At 38.9% G+C, this 24,477-nt stretch overlaps 2 protein-coding genes across 5 annotated transcripts in view; one reads left to right on the top strand and one right to left on the bottom strand.

The window, feature by feature from the left end:
- INVS (inversin) overlaps positions 1 to 7,614 on the bottom strand; it is a 135,223-nt gene extending 127,609 nt beyond the window's left edge. The window contains exons 1-3 of one of the 4 annotated variants that reach the window (XM_055427149.2): positions 7,396 to 7,614; positions 5,210 to 5,298; positions 4,331 to 4,460 (exon numbers count right to left, since the gene is read on the bottom strand). In XM_055427149.2, the coding sequence (XP_055283124.2) occupies positions 4,331 to 4,460; positions 5,210 to 5,248 (169 nt within the window). In that variant the 5' untranslated portion in view covers positions 5,249 to 5,298; positions 7,396 to 7,614. Of the gene's footprint in view, positions 1 to 4,330; positions 4,461 to 5,209; positions 5,299 to 7,395 lie in introns of those variants that run through there. The other 3 variants (XM_055427154.2, XM_055427150.2, XM_055427153.2) reach the window with 3 other exon arrangements.
- Positions 7,615 to 7,762: 148 nt separating this feature from the next.
- Positions 7,763 to 24,477, top strand: part of ERP44 (endoplasmic reticulum protein 44) — a 92,904-nt gene continuing 76,189 nt past the window's right edge. The window contains exon 1 of the mRNA XM_055427145.2: positions 7,763 to 8,020. Coding sequence (XP_055283120.1) covers positions 7,964 to 8,020 — 57 coding nt within the window. The 5' untranslated portion in view covers positions 7,763 to 7,963. The remainder of the gene's footprint in view (positions 8,021 to 24,477) is intronic.

Genomic DNA, 24,477 nt, shown 5'->3' with positions numbered 1-24,477 from the left:
TTAGCTGTGTATATAGAAAGAGATGCTCATCTGTTTCCATGGAGTCAAACACATCACAACACACTTCTCCATGGAAACAGAGAAGGGAAAACAGAAAATGCTAAAGTGAATGAATTCATCGAGCAGTTGGTGAGCAAAGATTGAAGGAAAAAAATAATTCATTTGTAGTACTATGTTACTAGTTTAGAAAAGAGAAACGGCATATACTTAAGAGATCATCATTCATGATACATAAAAGAACATATAAGATACACTGAAATTTAAGATGTATCTTAATACTAAATAATAACATTATTTGGTGGGAATATACAAATGTTAGGAAATACCACAGAGCATAGGTATTACTGTCTTTGAACACAAGACAAAAATGGCAGAACTCTTAAAAGGTGAACAATATTACAGCTCAAAGTCAGTAATGAGTAAGGGATTCCTTAGACAACACAATAAAATACATAGAACTGACTTATAAATACATTTATCAGTTCTGTATTTGTTTCATATCATGATTCTTTGTTTCTAAGGAATTTTTTTCCTTTGTATATATAAAATTAGAGAAATATTTCAAGTTTTATTATGTAACACATTAATTTATATGATTGAGCCTATTTAAGTGTTTTTAATTTACAACATACTGCACACTTTGTTCCCCTTGATAATTATATTTCATGTTAAAATGATGAAAGAGTTATAAAATATGTTTTCTTGAGGAATTCTGACTTAAAAAATTTTTTCCAATGAAATTTAGCCCTAACTTGTCTCTTAATTCAATTTAACTCAATTCAGATTTAATCTCAGCCCTCTAAATGATTATAGACTCATTGGGAGGAAAGATACCTAAAACAATGATAATAATTTTCATCCATTTCTTCAACAAGCATTTCTCATGTGTCTACACTGTGCTGGATTTTGTGTATACAATGATGACTTCAACAGACCTAGTCTATACTCATGGAGGCTATTAAATTAGAGAGGAGAAAGATATTAAAATAGTCAAACATACACATACACAGTTATGACCTGAGATAAATTCTATGAAAGAAAACTGAAGAGTTCCAAGAGAGGACACAGTGAACAGACTTCACTGAGATTCAATGGGCAGAGCAGGCTTCTATGAAGAAGTGACCTCAATGATGCGATTTGAAAGATGAGTAAAGGTCAGCCAGACAGAGAATGAGGAGAATAGTATTTTAGGCAAAAGCTTTGAGGTGGAAAAGGGCTTACAGATTTGAGAAATGAAAATAAAGCCAGTTTTTCTAGGAAGAGAGTGGTGAAATGTGAGGTTGGAGAGAAAAGAGGTATAGTTTCAAAATTTGCAGACAGCATATTACACCAAGAGGGAAGGAGGAATGAACTGGGGCTTCTGGAAGAACAATGTCCTGTTCTCTGACCTAACGTTGACTGCATGCACTTTTGCTTCACATTTATTCATGAAATTGAACATTTAAGTTCTACGGACTTCTCTATACATATATTTCAAAATAAGAAAGTATATTTTCTTTTCTTTCAGTAGAATATAGATGGGGATAAAGAAGGGGGGATAAAGAGTGCAGATGGCTCAAGAAGCTTGGTTTTGGTGACAGAGGCTGATAATTGCCCCCACACCACTCTCTCATTCTTTCTTTCTGGGAACTGAGCACCCTGAGTTTTAGCTAGGTGTGATGCCACTCAGGGAGAGAGAATTTTTTTTAGCCTTTGTCCTAGGATGGCTGTAACTCCACCCACTTCCAGGATGACAAATTGCTACCCTGCACTCTCTCTTTCCCCGTTCCTGCTGGCTGGGCTCTGACAACAGCGAAAGAATCTGCCTTTGACCCAAAGATGGATGTCACACGTTGAGAATGGCAAAGTAAAGCCCTAGCAACATCTCTGGATGAATCTGTAAAGCAGAGATGTCTCTCCACCCTAGACTGCCCACTTACCTTTGTTCTATTATGAGAACGAAATATACCTCTATCTTATTTAAGTCACTGTTAAAGCAGTTTAGACCATGTACTCATACATTTACACAAACGAAGGCTGACAAATATGGCAATACCTAGAGGGGGATACCTAGAAGGAAGAGAGAAGGGATGCTTAAATAATGGAGCTAACTGCTGATAAAAGAATTTAGAATAGAAGAAAAGGTTGATGATGTAGTAATCCGAGGTTTAAAAAATGAAACAAGATAGGACGTAGGGACAAACTATCTTTGACAGAAAGGGATATTTGCTCTGTTTAATCAGGAAGAGAGAAGATGGGTGAAGCTGTAGGCTGACATAGTTATTGGGCTGAAAGTTGGGAGAGTTCCTATTTAGTGTTTTCACTTTCAGTAAGAAGCATAAAGCATTAGCTGAGAAAGGGAGGGAGGGAGATATGGCAGTAGTCAGAGTTTCAATAGAGGAAAAAGGTATGGAACAGTCATATGGAGAAATGTAATATGATGAGCAGAGAGTCTTGAGTGCCTTTCTGAAGTGGGTAGACATGAATTTAAGGTGTTACTGATCTTCCAGACAGGGTGAATTGTTCAGGGCTTGACAGAGGTAGATGGATTAGGTCCATCCAGAGTTGGGATTGCAACAGCCAGGTGTCACAGGTGAGAAGAAAAGGGAGTTTTTCCAAGAGAAGGATTTTAATAATAGACTGTGGAATCAGGGCTGAATAGAAGGGAAAGGAAAAACAGAAGAAGAATGACAGTCAAAAGTGGAAAAGATAATGGACTGGAGGACTCAGTGACACTGAAAAACTATCATTCTCATTAGTAAATGAGCTGGAACTAAGAGTTTTAGTAGAATGGTGGGTGTCAGTGAGAGATTCAGAGGTGGTAGAAGACGTCAAATTCGAAGAGTAACTGAATATATATAGCTGAGGTGAAGTGAGGATCACACCTCTGACAGAGAAGAGAAAACTTTACAGAGAATGTGGTAGAAGAACTTTGTCTTTGAAGATGAGTTGGAGTTTGCTTAGCAGAGAAGAAGGTTAGCGGGTAGAAGGTTAAAAAGGGGAGAGGGAATAGATGGATAGAGGAAACAAAGACAAAATTTATGTCGTATTGAGGAACAGAAAGCCTAGTCGTCAGTTAGGGTGCATGAGTAGAAATTCCTGGAAAAACGAGACATTTAGAGTGAAAATACATTCTAAAGGAATAGGTATGGAGGTTCAAGTAGTGTTGACTTTAAAGACTAGGTTGTCAATCATGATGTCACTAGACATTTAGTGGTATGTATCGAGATTATAAATAACAGAGATTTTTATATTATTTATTTTCTTTGGGACTAACAACGTGTGACTATGTAGATTTGTGGTTTTTGCAGTCCTGGAAAATTCTCAGCCACTGTCTCTTTCCTGTTCACTTTATTCTCTAGAACTTCTCTAGAAGTTCTTCTAGAACCTCCATGTTGGACCTTTCTCTCTATATAAGACAGGGTGACCACTATCAACTTCAATCAGCTGAATCAATGATAAGAACACTTAATCAATTTAAAACCATTGAAGTTTAAATCATTTGTAAACATTACTTTGGGAATATATTAAATGTTATAGATCATTATCTAATATCTCATTCCAGATCTCTATTCTTACAGAGATCTCTAATAACAGATGAATTATTAAAACACAAATTAATTATTTTAGGACCTTAGAGTACCTATCTAGTTCAGTTCAGTCGCTCAATCGTGTCCAACTCTTTGCGACCCCATGAACCGTAGCACGCCAGGCCTCCCTGTCCATCACCAACTCCCGGAGCCCACCCAAACCCATGCCCACTGAGTCAGTGATGCCATCCAACCATCTCATCCTCTGTTGTCCCCTTCTCCTCCTGCCTCCAATCCCTCCCAGCATCAGGGTCTTTTCCAATGAGTCAACTCTTCGCATCAGGTGGTCAAAGTATTGGAGTTTCAGCTTTAGCATCAGTCCTTCCAATGAACACCCAGGACTGGTCTCCTTTAGAATGGACTGGTTGGATTTTCTTGCAGTCCAAGGGACTCTCAAGAGTCTCGTCCAACACCACAGTTCAAAAGCATCAATTCTTCGGTGCTCAGCTTTCTTTATAGTCCAACTCTCACATCCATACATGACCATTGGAAAAACCATAGCCGTGACAAGACAGATCTAGATTCAATGCCAAATACACAGGTATTTCTCAAGTACTTTTCACCTAATATAAAAACCACAGTTTTAAGTTTCAGGACTTAATTACTTTCTTGTCCAAGTCCTGAAACCAAATATAAACAATAATGTATTTCCACGAAAACGTGTGAGTAAACTGCAAATTAAAACTAAAATGAACAAATTTCCTTAGGACAAAGAGTTATTTTTTAAAGTTTCTGGACTTAGAGAGGAGCTTGGAGCTTACCTACAATAAGCTTGTGAAGAGCACCCTTATCTCCATTAATAGCAGCAGCATGAACTTGGGATGCTAATGAAGAACCAGGAAACAACAAGTTCTCTGACCTGTTCATAGTCTTCTCAACAACTGGAACAATCTGAAACAATGATGCAACCAATAAATATTCGTAGGAAACACTTCTGAAATCCATCTCACCAGTTCTAAATGGGTATGTTATAAATACGGCTTACTAGAAACACTTCGCCAGGATTCAAAATGTCTACAGTCATAGTTTTAGAAGAGACATAAACAGCAAATCAGCTGAACTTCTGTACAAGTTGCTCATCTGTAAAATGAAAGGATTAGATGCTTCTAAGAGGCTTATCAGGGGCTGAGGGGGAAAAAAAAAGGCTAAGTATTTAACATTAGACCCAGGGTTCAAAAGGCCTGGTGACTGGCTATGTTAATACAGGTGATTTGACTCCACGTAATACTAAATATTAGAACTGATATTGGGACTAAAGGTGACTACCAAGTCACAAAATAGATAACGATATAAACTTGTCAGGTTAGAATTACCCTAGATTTAAGTGCTAAATTAGAAGGTACCTCATTCTTTGTTTCATGCCCACAAAAGGAGACATTTTTATTTGTTCTCTTCTTGTGTCCAGCAGGGAAATATACCGAGTTAGAGATCTTGACCTCAGGAACTTAACTTGGAAATCACACCATTAGGATAAACCATGTTTCATTAAGGAATATTTTGCTGACTGGTCATTTGATATGGTTTGATATACTCTTCTAGAAATGCATTAGCTGCATAGGAAAATAATACATTCCCTATCATAAGAGTGCTTAAGCAGAGATTGGATTATGTCAGAAAAGGAGCAGGAAGTATTCAAGTACCTGATGGAAGGAAAGAGGAGTAGTTTCATCAATGATCATAAACTTGCATCCTAAACTTAAGATGTCCTATCAAAGTTTCAAACTTGAACCTACAAGGATAAGGGAGATAATAAGTACAAGAAACATGGGGAGTGATAAGTAACACGGCAAACTGGAGCATGTATACCTATCGAAAGGGAGCAGCTGTTAATTAGCTACAGCTAATATCTACCATAAGGGTAAGCAAGCCCTCTTCTGATTTTAACAAAAAGTGAAACTCCAATCCCTGTGACTCTCTTTTGTAAAATAAATTTATTACAGTTCATGAGCTTTATTGTCATTGACAAGGATTATTGGTTATTTTAAAGTGAAAGTATTTTCTTAATTTTGTAAAGTGTAGCTCTTCATGGTTTTATTTTGCTGACAATTTCAGTTAACGTGTTGGTAGAAATTATGGGCCTTTTGAGAGACTTCTGTCATGTCTGAGCAAGTCTGTCATGTCAGAAAAACCAGTTATATGCAGGATTAAAGTGACTTAAAGAAGCTGCAAAACAGGGGTGGAGGTTAAAACACAAAAGAGTAATTATACTTGGGCTCAAGGTCCAGTTGTTTAATAATATGCAGTGTAAATGTAGGCTACCTCAGCTCTGCCTTCCCATAAAATATGAAACATGAAATCAGTAGACCATGCAGATTCATTCAACAGGTTGAGTGCCAACTCAACTCACTGTTCTGAACTCTAGACATTGTTCTGCACTTTAGATCACGCCAGGTGATCAGAGTTTTGGACACATCAGAACCACAAAAAAAAAAAAAATACTTTTGAAAAATAAACTAAAAATTTTATCTCAGTTATATATATATTTATATATACTTTTGGGAAATAAACTAAAAGTTTTATCTCAGTTATGTATATATTTATATATATCATCTCATAATTCTTAGCAACTTCGTACAGAAACAGGTAGGTAGATAGAATGAAAAATCAGTCATAGGCTGAGTACTAAGTCCAGAGGGTGACCAAGGTCAAAGTTAAGTTTCTTGGAGTAATCAGTTCATACTCATCTGTCTCTGATCTTTTTTAACTCCTCATTTCCATTTACCAGAGAGGTTGGTGAGTGGTAAAGACATAAGAACACCAGACTAGGAGAGAGGAGACCTAAATAAAAATCTTGACTCCATCACTATTTAATTTTGTCAGCCTGAGAAATCCTTTAAAAAAAAAAAAGTATACAAAAAATTTTTAGCGCTGTTTTTCATAAACTTTTATAGATCAAAATCTCTTAGCTATGAAATTCTATAAAACGCAAAGGTATCATCATCAACTATAAAACAAGCCACTGTAATAAACGCTCTAATAATAACTATAGAAAACTAGTGGTGCTGTAGTAGTAGTACTGTTAGTCGCTCAGTCAAGACTGACTGTATGCAACTCTATGGACTAGAGCCCGCCAGGCTCCTCCGTCTATGGAATTCTCCAGGCAAGAATACTGGAGTGGATAGCCATTCCCTTCTCCACGGATTCTTCCCGACTCAGAGATAGAACCCAGGTCTCCTGCATTGCAGGCAAATTCTTTACCATCTGAGACACCAGGGAAGCCCAAAGTGGTGCTGTAGTCACAAGCAAAGTAAGAGTAATTGTGATTAGGACCAAAGGACTGTTTGTTAGGGAAGTTCTCAGAGATGGTGACTGACATCAAATCGGGATCTCCTGCATTACAGGCAGATTCTTTAGCAGCTGAGCTACCAGGCAAGCTCAGTTGAGATTGCTTGGCCACAACTGCGGGCACGCGAGATCTAGCTAGGTGTTTGTAAATGAATCTGGAGAGCTACCCGGGCCCAGGTTAAGTTCCTTAACTGCTTGGCTAGCAAGTGTTGTAGTTACGTGTAGGAGTGATCCATGCATCAGTAGCAATCACTTTAGCACTGAGCTTTTCAGTTTACAACGGGCTTCCCCAGTCCATCCCATAACTATTTCTTAGTGACAACTTCGGGTAAGTCATTAACACATTCCATTGAAACCCACCAAGGGGGTGGCTCTGACTTTATAATGCTAGAACTAACACAGAGAGAAGAGCAAGTAGGCAAGGAGGCCAGTTATTGGAGGTTCAGGCCACAGCTCAGGCCAGGAGGGCCGAGAGTTTGAGGCAGGGGCTAACCACTGCATACCGATAGGAGCATCCCCAGCCAGGCCCCCTCTTACTCACCGTCGCCTCCTCCAGGACTCACGTCCTGGGGGCGGCTCCAGGAGGCACGACCCCCGCTGGGCCGCCCCTCCTGCCAAGCCAGGTCACTACATCCAGCTGAGACTATGTCCACCGAGCTGAAAACTAGTGGAACCCTTCGGAAGGTGGCGCGAGGGTCCTGACGGCACAGCCTTCTGGGAATTGTAGTTCGCGTTCTCTAATAACTCTCCCCACGCCCTTTCTATCCCACAAGGCCCCGCGCGTGGCCGACTTGGTGGACCAGGCCCGAGAGCTTGATGGGAAAAGAGTTCCGTGCGTTTGATGACGTGCTCTTTGAGAATGGCGCAGGACTACATGTTCCGACAGGCTCTGAGGGAGGCAGGACCCGGAAGTGAGGGTGTGCGAGGCCTCTCTGGAAGTTGTCCCGGGTGTTCGCCGCTGGAGCTCCGGGTCGAGAGGACGGGGTCCCGCTGCCGGGAGAATCCTCCACTGCCGCTGGCGCCCGGAGCCCAGCCCTTTCCTATCCTAACCCAACCTTCTCCAATCCCGGACGCCAGCGCCTGTCCCTGCCGCGGACTCCGGCGTTACCATGATTCCTACCGTCTTCCTATCCTTACCCGACCTCAGATGCTCCCTGCTTCTCCTGGTGAGTGAGTGAAGGAATGACAGACCCTTCGATAGATGGTCTGTCGGTCTCCTGCCCTTGCCGCGGGGGACACAGCTGCTCCTATCCTTGCTTTCCTGTTTTTTCTCCTGGTGGCGAGGAGTGCACCCTCCCCCGCTGCCTTCATTCTCGGCATCCGTCTGTCCGCTTCCCAGGCCCCGGGTTCCTGAGGCCTGAGAAACCACGGACGGAGAATGAGACCTGTAAACCCGAGAATTAGCCCTGGGGGAAGAGTCTGTGGGAGGGTCATCGCGAGCAGCGCCCCTTCCCCCGTCTTTCGGAGGTTGTTTCAGTCCAGAGGACTCATGAACTTGGTGGTAGTCTTGTGTCCAAAAGGTCAGGGCGTAGACCTTCTGTTCCCTCCCACCCCCTTCTTTTGGGAACAGTGTGAGGCCGACAGGTGCTGGGGTCTTGTGAATCTCGCTCTTGAGCCCTGAAACGGTGCCCGGGTCGGCGGAGCCCTCTGTTGTGGCTTGATACGATTGGTTGAGAACCCGGAACTGGAAGCTGGTTTGGTGTCCACTGGGGGAGGAAAGGTTTGAAGGGTGGAGGCTGTGATTACCAGAAAGCCTCAGTTCAGAGCCTCCCTCACATCTGGTTAAACTGCTCCTCTCCACCCCGAAATTTAAGCAGAGTTCTTCAGGCTCCTGATTGGTGAATGACCAGGTTTTCTGCATGAATATGCACTTATTCCTTAACTCCCTCACCTGCTCAGCACCACCCCATCTTGCAAAGGAGTCTTCCCCCACTCCGTCTTCCTCCAAAGTACATCTTGAGTGTGCAACCTGAGTAATCCAGGCTTCAGGTCAAATTGAGACAAAAGTGAAGGACTAACTCCATGTTGCAAAATAATGTATTTTTAATTGAACTGTTGTTACAATACGATATTTGAAAGTACTTTAATTGTAAGTTTTTATAAAGCTAAATTTAAGTTGAACATTAAGTTAAAATCACTCTTGAAAATGTAAGAAATATAAATTAGTGACTCACAGGAAGTCATATAGCTGGTTACTGGCAGAACTGGGATTTGAAGCAGGTGTCTTGACTCACAGTGATTATTCTGCCATATCACGTTAAATTTTTAATGTTTGTGTTTGAAATAGTTTCTCTCTGCCTGTCCCCTCTCTTCCTGTTTTCTCTTCTCTCCTCCCTCTTTTCTCTGTGATTTCCAAGTCATATTCAAAGGCCATACCCAGTACTTGGACTTTTTCAGAGGAAAAGTGACCTTAAAAAACTAAAGGGTATGTTAAAATACTTTTGAGAACTAAAAGTTGCATATAAACATGGTAATGTTACATGATGAAGTGTCCTGTTGTTACTTCTTATAATCATAGAGTAACGAGTGGCTTCTCTATAGAGGAAAATATTCTGTGGAGAACTATTTCTTGGTAATTGCATCATATCCTGTGGATCTCTTTCTTCTGGAGTACTAGAATAAGATTCAGAGACCACTCTGTCTTTAAGGGTAATAGATACTGATCTTTCCATATCCATAAAAATGGCCAGAATTATGAGTTGTTTGCCAGAAATTACTTCTAGGTTACAAAAAATATGAAGGGCAAAAATCATAAGAGATTGAAAAGAAAAGGTGAAATACTGATTAGGGAAACTGTATCAGATTCACTGGCTGTAGAGCTAAATTTAAAAAAGAAAAATAATTCGTTTTGAAATAACTTACGCTTTTTATAAAAAGCCTACAAACCTTGTTAAGCATAAAAAAATTTTTTTCTAATACTTTTAAAATCTAGTTAACATTTTGTATACTTACCTCTCTAAATAAGTGTAGCAGAATAGAAGGTATTTTAGAGAATAAAGGTTAACCTCTAAAGGTTAATAGGCTGGAAAATAAAACCCAAGAAAAGGTTTAGTAAGCCAGAGTTACAAGTGGAGCTAAATTCAGTTCAAACACAGTGTTTACCAAAGTAGTTTTAATAATCATATGCCAGTTAGCAAATATTTATAGAACATCTGTCTGATCACAATTTGAATTACTTATCTAATTGGCAGTTCCGTTCTTGTGATGGAACCTGCTTACTCAGTAACCCACCTGTCTAAAAATATATCCTTGAGAGGGTGTGGAGAGAAGGGAACCCTCTTACACTGTTGGTGGCAATGCAAACTAGTACAGCCACTATGGAGAACAGTGTGGAGATTCCTCAAAAAATTGGAAATAGAACTGCCATATGATCCAGCAATCGCACTCCTGGGCATACACACCGAGGAAACCAGAATTGAAAGAGACACGTGTACTCCAATGTTCACTGCAGCACTGTTTATAATAGCCAGGACATGGAAGCAACCTAGATGTCCATCTGCAGACGAATGGATAAGAAAGCTTTGGTACATATACACAATGGAGTATTACTCAACCATTAAAAAGAATGCATTTGAACCAGTTCTAATGAGATGGATGAAACTAGAGCCTATTATCCAGAGTGAAGTAAGCCAGAAAGAAAAACACCAATACAGTATACTAACACATATATATGGAATTTAGAAAGATGCAAATGATAACCCTGTATATAAGACAGCAAAAGAGACACAGATGTGTAAAACAGTCTTTGGGACTCTGTGGGAGAGGGTGAGGGTGGGATGATTTGGGAGAATGGCATTGAAACGTGTATATTATCATATGTGAAATGAATCGCCAGTTCAGGGTCGATGCATGTTACAGGATGCTCGGGGCTGGTATGCGGGGATGACCCAGAGGGAGGATAAGGGGAGGAGGGAGGTGGGAGGGGGATTCGGGAGGGGGAACTCATGTACACCTGGGGGGATTCATGTCAATATATGGCAAAACCAACCAATATAATATTGTAAAATACTTAGCCTCCAATAAAAATTAAAAAAAAAATTTCATCTGAGTAAAAAATATATATATATAAATATATCCTTTATCTTCTCTAGTGTACTTTCTTCCTCCTCCTTTCAACTTCCCCTGTCAGACTTCAAGTTTATTCCCTCCCTCGTTGAGCCATTGAATATCTAAGTTCCCACTTACCTGAGGTCATTTTTTTCCTCTCCCTTAAATGGCATGCTCCAAAAAGCCATATATTCTCTTACCACAATAATTTTTTTTCAAGCAAACTATGCTTCTGCCCTGGAGAAGGAAATGGCAACCCACTCCAGGATTCTTGCCTGGAGAATCCCATGGACAGAGAAGCCTGGCAGGCTACAGTCCATGGGGTCACAAAGAGTCGGACACGACTGAGCGACTTCACTTCACTTCACTTCACGCTTCTGCCCTGAAGAACTAGATCTGTTTAGTGGTGTTCATACAATAACAGCTGAAACATAAAATCCTAAACTTCTGTAGGCAGGTAGTTCCCCCCCAACCTCTATCTCAAAATCATTTTGGGATATATCATTCTATGCCTTAAAAGCCTTTCTGGGATGGGTAACTAAACATAAAAGTTCAATGTGACAACTTTTTCTTCCCTGAGTTCTTATGTACTTTAAAGTACATAAAGTTCTTAATGTACTTTAAAGTACATAAAATTCTTATGTACTTTAAAGTTCATAAAATTCTTATGTGCTTTAAAGTCAGGGTCTTAGACAATGAGTTCTTGTATTTTGGGCTTGCTTTTTGAAACATACTGTTTGCCTTTAAATTATTTTTCAACTCCACTGAATTTGCAACATGTCTTGGGCAAAGTCAGGTATTGTAGACACACTGATTTTGGGTAAATCAGAAAAGGTATTTGAGTCACCTGGCAAATGCAAAAAAGGCATAATCTTCCTGAAACCTTTACTGTACCTCATTATATTATTACTGTTATGATTTGAATTGATCCATTAGATGTACGATTACAACTTTAGTTCCTAAACTGTATAATCTCTGCCTCTATAACTGTTTATCATATTTTGTGGATGATTTGAATGCTGGAGCAACATTTCTCTACTAAAGCTCCATGTATATAATGTCTGTATTGGGAAATTCCTTCTCAGTTGTGTGTGCTTTTAAGGAGAGCTACCTGAATCAGAGAAAAAGCATCTGGCCATATGTATCATGGCAGTATCTTTTCATTTTGCTATATGACAGTCTTTACTTGGCAGCTCATAGGATAAGTTAAGGGGATGTTTCGTTTATCACTAACCAAAGAAGAGTCAGACACGACTGAGCGACTGAACTGAACTGCAAGAATCAGTTACTTATCAATTAGCTCTTTTCTCCTTATCTTTCTGAGACGGGTTTACTCAGGATTAAAAGTGATCATTTTCCCCTTAAATTATTTATTTCTTAATAGTTCTTCCTGCATTGGTTTTGTTCATGAGTTTTGAGATTGTGAGATAAGTAAAATAAGACTAAGTTGGAATGAAGTTGTCTGATACAGCCTAAACCACCTTTTCTGTGGTTCATAGGTTTATAACATTCTGCTCCAGTTACTTTATGGAAAAGGCTTTCTCATTAATCTCTTGATGGTTAGGTTTATAGATCATAAGTTGTTGCTAGCCCTAATTGCCTTGTGCCTGGACATTAAGGCTTTTGACATTATTGTTCTCCTGGTTTGTTCAATATGTATAAGAAGGCAGGAAGTGTTTACTTAGGGAACTAAGTAGATCAGAGAGCTAAGTAAATATTTATTTAACTAAACTCTTTAAGTACCTTAAAAAAATAAGTACAGTAGAATTCAGAGATGTCAGTTTTAGCCATTTGTGGCTATTATAAATACTGATTCCTATCATTAAAAAGAGTACTTCTGGATACATGTGGTTCCATTTATAATTCTGTGGGTTATTTATCCTATTGATATGGCTTGCTCCAGATCAGTGGTTTACAAAACCTGGTTGCTCATTAGAACCATCTGGGCCAATTTTAATACAATTCTGTGTAGGCCCTCTACCAAGCTAGTTATATCTGGGGGACCCAAACATTGCTTTTTGTTTGTTTGCTTTGCTTTGTTTTTAATTCCCAGGTCATTTGTTTTTTCTTTAGTATGTCTCCCTAAAAGATAAGAATTAAACAACAAAGCAAAAAACAGAATATTTGTCACAAGTGGAAAAAGTAACAGAAATTTCTTTATATCATCAAATACTTAGTGTTAAGATTTTCCTGTTTGAAAGAGAAAAAAAATTTTTTAACAAATTGAATGTTCAAAGCAGGAGCCATGTAAGGGCCATACATCCCAGGTGGATTATACATCTCTTGTAAAATTTTTAAATCTATGGCTTCTCTCTCAATTTCAAGGTTTTTTTCCCTTGTAATATATTGCTGAGAAAACTGGGTCCTCTGTCTTGTATTATTTCTCACTTTCTGAATGTTACTGATTGTGTCCTCCTGGTGTGGTTTCATGTTTCTCTGTTCCATTTATTTCCTATACGTTTGTAGTTAACTTTATGTGGGCTTAACCACCAACTCAATAGTTAGGTTCATTTGTTTTTCAGTTTTTAAAAAGTTATTTTCTAATATATAATTATCGATATGTAAGGTTTACTGCTTGCAAAGCAATCTATAAGACAAACTGTATTTGCAGAAGGCTAACTTCTATCCCTGCAGATGCTGATTGCAGCCATGAAATTAAAAGACGCTTACTCCTTGGAAGGAAAGTTATGACCAACCTAGATAGTATATTAAAAAGCAGAGACATTACTTTGCCAACCAAGGTCCGTCTAGTCAAGGCTATGGTTTTTCCCGTGGTCATGTATGGATGTGAGAGTTGGACTATGAAGAAGGCTGATCACCGAAGAATTGATGCTTTTGAACTGTGATGTTGGAGAACTCTTGAGAGTCCCTTGAACTGCAAGGAGATCCAACCAGTCCATTCTAAAGGAGATCAATCCTGGGTGTTCATTGGAAGGACTGATGCTGAAGCTGAAACTGCAATACTTTGGCCACCTCATGTGACAAGTTGACTCACTGGAAAAGACTCTGATGCTGGGAAATGTTGGGGGCGGGAGGAGAAGGGGACGACAGAGAATGAGATGGCTGGATGGCATTATCGACTCTATGGACATGAGTTTGAGTGAACTCCGGGAGTTGATGATGGACAGGGAGGCCTGGCGTGCTGTGATTCATGGGGTCGCAGAGAGTCGGACACGACTGAGCGACTGAACTGAACTGAACTGAACTTCTATCCCTGGTCTAGTCTATTCTATTAACTTCCTGGTGATGGACAGGGAGGCCTAGCGTGCTGTGATTCATGGGGTCGCGGAGAGTCGGACACGACTGAGCGACTGAACTGAACAGAATATAAGAAACCTTACAAAAAAATTTTTTTAATTTTTATTTCTTTCTTTTAAAAAGTAATGTATGCAGTCTACTTGTATCTGTATATCTGTATGTTTCTCCATCCCCTTTGTAAACTTTGGCACATTATTCATACTTTCTCTGCTCACCTAACCCTCTCCACTCTTAAACTCTGTAAAGTGTATCCTAGAGTGTAAAGTGTATTCAGGATAGAAATATTCCTTATTTCTTTTAAACTGTTTATATCTCCTCTGGGTAGATGTGCTACTATTGTTCCCATTCTTTTGCTTTAACAAATATTTTAAACTACTTTCAGAACTACTTTTCTAGTGTATCTTTGAGATATTAATAGATTCCTATAATTGAAGTTGCTCAGGCAAATAATAAATGTAACTCTGTAGATGTTGCTAGCTAGTGGAAATTCCACAGGAGTTTTGCCATTTTGAGTTCTCACCAAAAAGGTAACAGACTTTTCTCATATTTGCATTCTTTGCCCTGGGGTTTTTAACTCTTTATCACCTTAGTTGATCCTCTAATTCAGTCAGATTGAGAAGCACTGGAGCGTACTACTCAACTCAGTAATATTTTGGAAGGGTTAAAACTTGTAAAAGCCTTGTAAAAAATGCCTGATTGTCACAGTTACTGACAACATGTTCTACACTGTAGACTCTGACTTTTAATAGCTTTGTAGTAATTCAACTTTTAGATGCACTATATTTTACTTCATTGTTTGTTAAAATATTACTATTTTAATATAAATGATATTTTTAATATAAAATACGTTTATTGGTCATCTCCAGTTTTCCACAGTTGTTAAAAAATGTGCAGATGATTCACATACAATGATATGCACTATAGATCTGCAAATATATTCTCAGGTTAATTCTCTGGAATTGTATATCTTAGATACTTTTATTTTTTTTCTTATGGTATGTCTTTTATTTAGGGTTTCTGATACATTGTACAAATTTGTCCTACTGGAAAGTTGTACAGATGTTTATTTCTATGAACAATGTATGAGTATATCCACTTCCTCACACTCTAGTTACAATGGGTGTTTTTTTAGTCTGAGCCAGTTTAGTTGACCAACAATATTATCCGGTTTAAGTGTACCTTTATTTGATTACAACCAAAGAATTGTTTTCTTCATAATTAATGACTATTTGTAGTGCAGGTCAGGAAGCAACAGTCAGAACTGTACGTGAAACAACAGACTGGTTCCTATTAGGAAAAGGAGTGCGTCAAGGCTGTATATTGTCACCTTGCTTATTTAACTTATATGCAGGGTACATCATGAGGAACGCTGGGCTGGAAGAAGCACAAGCTGGAATCAAGATTGCTGGGAGAAATATCAATAACCTCAGATATGCAGATGACACTATCCTTATGGCAGAAAGTGAAGAGGAACTCAAAAGCCTCTTGATGAAAGTGAAAGAGGAGAGTGAAAAGGTTGGCTTGAAGCTCAACATTCAGAAAACAAAGATCATGGCATCTGGTCCCATCACTTCATGGGAAATAGATGGAAAAACAGTGGAAACAGTGTCAGACTTTATTTTTTGGGGCTCCAAAATCACAGCGGATGCTGATTGCAGCCATGAAATTAGAAAACGCTTACTCCTTGGAAGGAAAGTTATGACCAACCTTGATAGTATATTAAAAAGCAGAGACATTACTTTGCCAACCAAGGTCCGTCTAGTCAAGGCTATTGTTTTTCCCGTGGTCATGTATGGATGTGAGAGTTGGACTGTGAAGAAAGCTGATCGCCAAAGAATTGATGCTTTTGAACTGTGGTGTTGGAGAAGACTCTTGAGAGTCCCTTGGACTGCAAGGAGATCCAACCAGTCCATTTTAAAGGAGATCAGTCCTGGGTGTTCATTGGAAGAACTGATGCTAAAGCTGAAACTGCAATTCTTTGGCCACCTCATGCAACGAGTTGACTCACTGGAAAAGACTCTGATGCTGGGAAAGGTTGGGGGCTGGAGGAGAAAGGGATGACAGAGAATGAGATGGCTGGATGGCATCACCGACTCTGTGGACATGAGTTTGAGTGAACTCCGGGAGTTGGTAATGGACAGGAGGCCTGACGTGCTGTGATTCATGGGGTCGCGGAGAGTCGGACACGACTGAGCGACTGAACTGAACTGAACTGAACTGAGGATGCAAAAAATACAGGGTTAGCTGTCATGGCGTCTGTGTGCAAGTTCCACCTCTTCCACATCCTTAACACTGTATCCTTGGGTAAATCACCTAACTAAATTTTTTAGTCTCTAAGGTAAGCACTCCAGATTTGATGACTCAGTGATTCTTTGGTAGTCTATCTTGTTTTTTTAAAGGATATTCCTCTGACTTCTCTAATTAGTAAATTTCTTATTTGATTGGATAGTTCCTCAAAAAAATCTGCTGGCTTTGCAGGTCTATACCCCCCTCATTCTGCCATCCAATGGGAGATAGAGCATGCTTTGGTCACAGCTTTTCTTATATTACTGTACTCTGTTTCATTTAATTAACTAAATGAAAAAACACAGTTTGGCATTTCACAGCATTCAATGCTCTTTAGCCTACCTTTGATCCCATAGAGAGGATCTACCTGCGTTTCAGGCTGCAGCAAATTTATTTCCTTGGTATTATTCTTTCCTTTCCTTCTGTCGTTTGGGAGCCTGTTTACTGTCTGCTGTGGAAGAGAAAAATAATTGAGATTCATATCATGTTTTCAAGGAATTTATAGTTCAATGAGGGAGAGAAGACCTATATGTAAATAATTAGAATTCCAAAATGAGAATGATAGATGTCCTTAAGGTATTTGTAGAAGTCAGTTGTAGATCTTGCTTCTTCCAGTGTCCTCACTCCAGGCATACTGATTCAGAATCTGTACTTTAATAGTGTACCTTGCTGATTCATATATGACCATTAAGTATGAGAAGTACAGCTGTAGACATCTAAAAAGAAGCAAATTTCTTCTCATTTGCAGAATCAGAAGTCTTGAAGGAAGATGAGAACAGAGCCTTAAAAGGTTAAATTGATGAGTTAATTTTCAGTCTTGAGTGGAATGAATAAGAAAGCTTATATCCTTCAATGACTTAGTAAATCTGTATCATGAATTGGATACCTGCTTTGGAGGTTTTCTTCCTTTTCTTTTTTTTTTGTAGTTAATTTATTTTTTATTGGAGGCAAATTATTTTACAATATTACATTGGTTGGTTTTGCCATACATTGATATGAATTTGCCCCGGGTTTACATAAGTTCCCCCTCCTGAACCCCCCTCTCACCTCCCTCCTCTCTTTATCCTCCCTCTGGGTCATCCCCGCATGCCAGCCCCGAGCATCCTATAACATGCATTGACCCTGAACTAGTGATTCGTTTCACATATGACAACATACGTGTTTCAATGCCATTCTCCCAAATCATCCCACCCTCACCCTCTCCCATAGAGTCCCAAAGACTGTTCTATACATCTGTGTCTCTTTTGCTGTCTCGTATACAGGGTTATCATTTGCATCTTTCTAAATTCCATATATATGTGTTAGTATACTGTATTGGTGTTTTTCTTTCTGGCTTACTTCACTCTGTATAATAGGCTCCAGTTTCATCCACCTCATTAGAACTGATTCAAATGTATTCTTTTTAATGGCTGAATAATACTCCATTGTGTATATGTACCAAAGCTTTCTTATCCATTCGTCTGCAGATGGACATCTAGGTTGCTTCCATGTCCTGGCTATTATAAACAGTGCTGCAATGAACATTGGAGTACACGTGTCTCTTTCAATTCTGGTTTCCTCGGTGTGTATGCCCAGGAGTGCGATTGCTGGATCATATGGCAGTTCTATTTCCAATTTTTTGAGGAATCTCCACACTGTTCTCCATAGTGGCTGTACTAGTTTGCATTGCCACCAACAGTGTAAGAGGGTTCCTTTCTCTCCACACCCTCTCCAGCATTTATTGCATGTAGACTTTTGGATAGCAGCCATTCTGACTGGTGTGAAATGGTATCTCATTGTGGTTTTGATTTGCATCTCTCTGATTATGAGGGATGTTGAGCATTTTTTCATGTGTTTGTTAGCCATCTTTATGTCTTCTTTGGAGAAATTTCTGTTTAGTTCTTTGGCCCATTTTTTGATTGGGTCCTTTATTTTTCTGGAATTGAGCTGCAGGAGCTGCTTGTATAATTTGGAGATTAATCCTTTATCAGTTGCTTCATTTGCTATTATTTTCTCCCATTCTGAAGGCTGTCTTTTCACCTTACTTATAGTTTCCTTTGCTGTGCAGAAGCTTTTGATTTTAATTAAGTCCCATTTGTTTATTTTTGCTTTTATTTCCAATATTCTGGGAGGTGGGTCATGGAGGATCCTGCTGTGATTTATGTCGGAGAGTGTTTTGCCTACGTTCTCCTCTAGGAGTTTTATAGTTTCTGGTCTTATATTTAGCTCTCTAATCCATTTTGAGTTTATTTTGGTGTATGGTGTTAGGAAGTGTTCTAGTTTCATTCTTTTACAAGTGGCTGACCAGTTTTCCCAGCACCACTTGTTAAAGAGACTGTCTTTTCTCCATTTTATATTCTTGCCTCCTTTGTCAAAGATGAGGTGTCCATAGTTCCTTTTCTTTTTTTAAGGAGTCTTGCTGTGTGGTTCACTGACATGGCTAGATGTCAGAATTGGCCCTAAAGAAGCTAGCAAACCCTTTGGCCAGTTTCCATTAGAACAGCTCATTATTATCTTAGCCAAAACAAAAATCATGTTCTTTAGTGGATTCTCAGTAGCATTCCAATTACTCCACTCAAGAGGAGAAGGATAAAAATGCGACTTTGGAGAAATTTCTTATGTAATGCCATGGATCTCAGGTCTTGGTTTTGTTCTTGTAGAGACTGCAGTCAGATTCTGACTGCTTTAATTCCCTCAGTGATGTTGTGATCAAGATCTCTGATTCCTCTAGTTGTATGATTTTCTCATTATGTAGAACCTTGAACATTATATTTTAATGTATCTAATTTTTAGTCACCTGAATTTGTAGACATGAACATTACTAAAATAATACAAAAAAATGGAAAAGAAGGAAGAAATCATCTCAGAAAAATATTTAAGTATTGGAGCTAAAGAAAACTGTCAAGTGAATTAGAGTGCCAGTAGTTTTCCCATTTCTTCCTTAAGATTAAGAGTCTAGTAGTGGAAGGAAGCTGTTGTAATTGAACTTAAGAGATTTTAGAAAAAGATCTTTAGGCATCAGAAGAATTTTTAACACTGGAAAAAAGGAATTTCTATGGGACTTTACCATTAGTGTTTTGCTCAATTCAGTAGGTGGGTCACATGCAGTAGAATGACTGAAGGTTTAATTATCTATAACTGTACTGTAAATTCATTAAAATGGAATAAAATATAAAATTCCATTCCTCAGTGACAGTAGCCGATTTTCAAGGGCACAGTGGTCACGTGTGTGTGCTCAGTCACTCAGTTGTGTCTGACTCCTTGCGAACCTTTGGACTGTAGCCTGCCAGACTTCTCCGTCCTTGGGATGTTTCAGGCAAGAATACTCGAGTGGGTTACCATATCCCTTCTCCAGGGGATCTTTCTAACCCAGGGATCGAACCAGCATCTCCTGTGTCTTCCTGCATTGCAGGCCAATTCTTTTCCCACTGATCCATGATTACCGTGTTGAACAAGGCAGATGATGAACCATTTCCATTGTTGCAGAAAGTGCCGTTGGATACTGCTGGTGTAGTTGTCATCTGTCTCAGAAATCCAAGACAAAGGTGAGGTAAAGAATGAGGAAAATGCCTCAAATAGTGTTTCAGTGCTTGTGAGGAACATATATCTTGCCTGTCCAAGGGGTAGCAATAACCTGGAAAAATGTTAATTGTCTTATTAGCACAGATTTGTCTTTTGGTAGCCTGATAGCAAATTTAGGGAGGCATCAGACAATATCCCTGAGTTGGGAAGATCCCCTGGAGAAGGGAAAGGCTACCTACTCCAGTATTCCAGCCTGGAGAATTTCCTAGGCTGTATAATCCGTGGGGTTGCAAAGACTCAGACATGACTGAGCAACTTTCACCTCACCTCAGACAATATAGTTAAAACTCAAAAATAAGAGTTCGAGTGTTTAGTACTGATTCATCTACTAGTTCACAAGGCAGTTTAGGACAAGTGACTGTCCTTCTCGGGGCTTTGTTTTTCAACTGAAAATTGAGTCGGATTGCATAGACTGTTTGGGGCAGTCCAGTGAGCCTTCCAGTGGAATGTGACTGGGACGTTGGGATTTGAGGGACTACAGTTTGTCTCTGTGATAAAGTCCCTTTTGAGGGCTTCATCTTGATAAATGATACTTTAGAGAAAACTTTATTGATTAAGAACATTCCTACATTTTAGTTATTAAAATTACCTGTAGAAAGATGGCCCCCATATGTTTTGTTTGCCTCAGGTTTCAGAAGGATACCTTTGCCAGGAATTTAATCTTCTAGTTTGATAAACACAGAAGTTAATGTGCATCTTTCTTCCTGCCCACTTTAAGATGGCCAGAAGTGATATGAGCTCATTAAGACAAACCAATATCTAAAATATAAGCATTTTCTAAGAAATTTGAGCCAACTCCAAAATGTTGACGAAACTGTAATTTAGTGATGGAGTGAAAGTGTGAAAGTGTTAGTTGCTCAGTCGTGTCCAACTCTTTGCAACTCTATAGACTTAGCTCACCAGGCTCCTCTGTCCATGGAATTCTCCAGACAAGAATACTGGAGTGGGTTGCCATTTCCTTCTTCAGAGGACCTTCCCAATCCAGGGATCAAAGCCGGGTCTCCCTCATTGCAGGCAAATTCTTTACCATCTGAGCCACCAGGGAAGCCCAGTGATGGAGTAGAGATCATGAATAACTTTATAAAGTGAAATAGTAAATGTAGTTAAAATTTCTTGGTCCTTTGGACAAGATACTCTTATATTTACATGCCTGCTGTTGAGCTGGGGGTTTTTTTTTGAAGTTTTATAAAATGTAGGGGGAAATGCCAACTGTTAAAATATTACTGAAACAATATGGAAGTCTGTTTATGAGTGAAGAATGGTTTCAATTGTGTGTGTGATCTAAGAGAGAGTTTGTTGGTTTTTTTTTTGGCTGTGCCAGATACTATGCCAGATCTTAGTTCACTGACCAGGGATCAACCTGTGCCCCCTGCAGTGGAAGAGCCCTAACCTGTAGATTACCAGAGGATTCCCTTAGAGAGAATCTGACCCAATTGCAGTAAAACCCCAATTAGCTAGTAAAAGCTCATGTTTCTATAATGACTTCACATTCTGAAAGAGCTGAGATAAAGAAGAGCTACACTTTTTTTGGTAGTCAAAATAATTCTTTGTAAACAGCTACTCAAATTGACTCATTCCTCAATTTTTCTAGCACCAGTTTTTACTATTAAAATGGATTCTGATTCTCATAGGAAGTCTTGTGATCTGTTCACAATTAACACAAGTACCACAGTGTTGCAAAATATTTGGTTCTTAATTTAACCTTTGTTTTTTTTTAATTAATTTTTTAAATTTAATAAATGGTACAAAGCACAATGCCAAAAACATTAACAGTTAAAATTTCACCAAATGAAAAAATACTATAGAATACACAGTTGTAAAAAGCTACATTAAGTTATTTTACAACTGCCTCAAGCTGCAAAAGAAAAAATAAAACCCAATGCCATACCTAAGTTATTCCTCCAATACATGAGCACAACCTTTGAATGAACAGTTTCAAGTACCCTAATTTTGCTTTAGAACTGTAAAAACTGTGCTGCATTTTAAAGCACATTCTATTTATTTTTTTCAGAAACTGTCCAGTTTGTTTATTATTTAATTGTGCCTGCACTCTGATCTTGAGTATCTTCCAGAAGCAAAGTATTTTTTCCTTAATAATAACTTGAAAGTATTATCAACTAAAGAAAACTTCTAGGAGAATATTTAATTTAGGAGTCAGAGATGTGGGCTCAAATCTTAGATCTGCTGCTTTTCACCTTTTGTTCTCTCGCCTATTAACTTCTGAGGAATAATACAGGTTTTGTGTCTGACTCATAGGAGGTGTTATTTGCCTGGTTCTACGATTCTGTAGAACAAAAAGTGCTAAAAAAGTATCATACTTTTTCTTTTCATTTTTTTAAATTATTTAACTTTTTATAATTGAATATACTAAGAATCATTCAATTATACACTTTAAAAGGGTGAATTTTATGATTGGTGAATTCTATCTCAATAATGATTTAAGAAATCGTTAGAATAAATGGGAAGTAGGGTGCCCATCAATGCCAGCTTGCACACAGGACTCTTCACATAACTGGCAAAATGTAAAATATCCTCACTGGGGGAAAAAGCAAACAAACAGGCAAAACAAAAAACAAGCAACCAGTTGCCATTCCTCAGCAGTGCCAATGTATTTCCTTTTTTTCCTCAGATATTTTAACTTTTTATTTTGTATTGGAGTATAGCAGATTTATGACATTGGGATAGTTTCAGGTGGACAGCAAAAGGACTCAGCCATATATATACATGCATCCATTCTCCCCCAAGCTCCCCTCCCATCCAGGTTGCCACATAACATTGAGCAGAGTTCCCTGTGCTGTACAGCAGGTCCTTGTTGGTTATCCATTAAAACCACAGCAGTGTGTGCATGCGTTTATCATACTTTTTTATTCTCAGATATTAGTTTCTGGTACAATACCTTACACAGATTAAGTGCTCAATAATAATTTTGTTGAGTGTATGAAACAAAGAAAATGTAGGTCTAGGGTAAGGAGGATCAGGAATGCCCAGAGGAGTAGGAGTTTGTGAGCATCACCAAGAAGGTGAGCTTTGAACTGGGTGAGGGAGTCAGTCCTTGGGATTTCTTGAGGGGAAGAGCCTTCCAGGCAAGGGCATTAGCCAGAGCAGTCCATAATGTGAGAGTGTCACAGGTACATTGAAGGAGCAGCAAGAAAGGCAGTGTGTGTGTCGTGCTGTGAAGAAGGTGCAGTGTATTAGAAGATTAAATCATGTACCTTAACATGTGTTGCAAAGCTGTCTTTATTGCTGACATTTTCTTTTTTCTTATTTTCTATTTTGTGCTTTATTTTTTTTTTTAATTGCCAATATGACCCAAGAAGGTAGAACTCGCTAACAGGCTTGCTGATGATATTGATCTCAGCCATGGCCCAGTTGGCTCTGCTGGGAGTAGCCTTGGCTGTTTACCCCAGTGTTCTCCTAGTTTGCTAAATTGAAAATATTCTCTGTGTGTAACACTATGGGTCACAACTTGAAGTTGTAATAATTCAAGCTATTAAGATAAAAGATTTCCTGACTTTTTTTTATTCCTAAATGCAGTATACTTTCATATTACAGAAAAGCATAATGAAGGAAAAAAGTGCATACTCCTACCACTAAAACATTTTAGTGTATATCCATCCTTCCAGTTTTTATGTGTGCATATTTGAAAGGACTTTTTAACAGTGAAATGTGTGTTTTGAACAATGTAGTGTTGGGCTTGTGCTCTTGTTTGGTCCTGCTGTAGTCTACCATCACTGGCTACCTGAGAACAGAAGCTGCCCACGTGTGTACATGCATTTGTGCCCATGGAATTGGAAATGGCATTGAGCTGGACCACTTAACGTTAGAAAGTTATTTAGCTTTTCAGAGCTTCCTTTTTCTTGCCTGTCAAATAGAATACAGTCCTCTCTGGGAAGACAAAATGAGATGTCCATGGTACATTGTAGGCGTTTAAATTTTTTGACTTCTGTCATGTTGTACATGCTCAACAAATGTTGTTTAGTTTGAGGCATCAGTGAGTGAATGAATGAATGGTTGAACATATTTGCTCTTTTGGGTAACTTTCAAGTTGTCCATCCTGTGATATTACAATTGTGGGCATTGAAGTAATGAGCTGGCATGACAAGCTTCCAGCACCTGTGGTCTTCTGATGCTGATTGCACTGTCAGTATTATACTAAAAAAAAAAAAACAACTTAAAAATGGGACCATACAGTGAATAAATTATTGCCTAGAACGTGGAATGTTAGGTCCATAAATCAAGGCAATTCGGAAGTGGTCAAACAGGACATGACAAGAGTGAACATCGACACTAGGAATCATCGAACTAAGATGAACTGGAATGGGTGAATATAACTCAGATGACCATTGTATCTACTACTGTGGGCAGGAATCCCTAGAAGAAATGGGGTAGCCATCATAGTCAACAAAAGAGTCTGAAATGCAGTACTTGGATGCGATCTCTGTTCGTTTCCAAGACACACCATTCAATATCA

Source organism: Moschus berezovskii, chromosome 7 (genome assembly GCF_049115385.1).
Source record: "Moschus berezovskii isolate FMDL1 chromosome 7, NW_MosBer_1.0, whole genome shotgun sequence".
Classification (NCBI taxonomy): domain Eukaryota; kingdom Metazoa; phylum Chordata; class Mammalia; order Artiodactyla; family Moschidae; genus Moschus; species Moschus berezovskii.
Note: the sequence above shows the minus strand (reverse complement) of the source record. Positions and strands in the feature narration are given on the sequence as shown.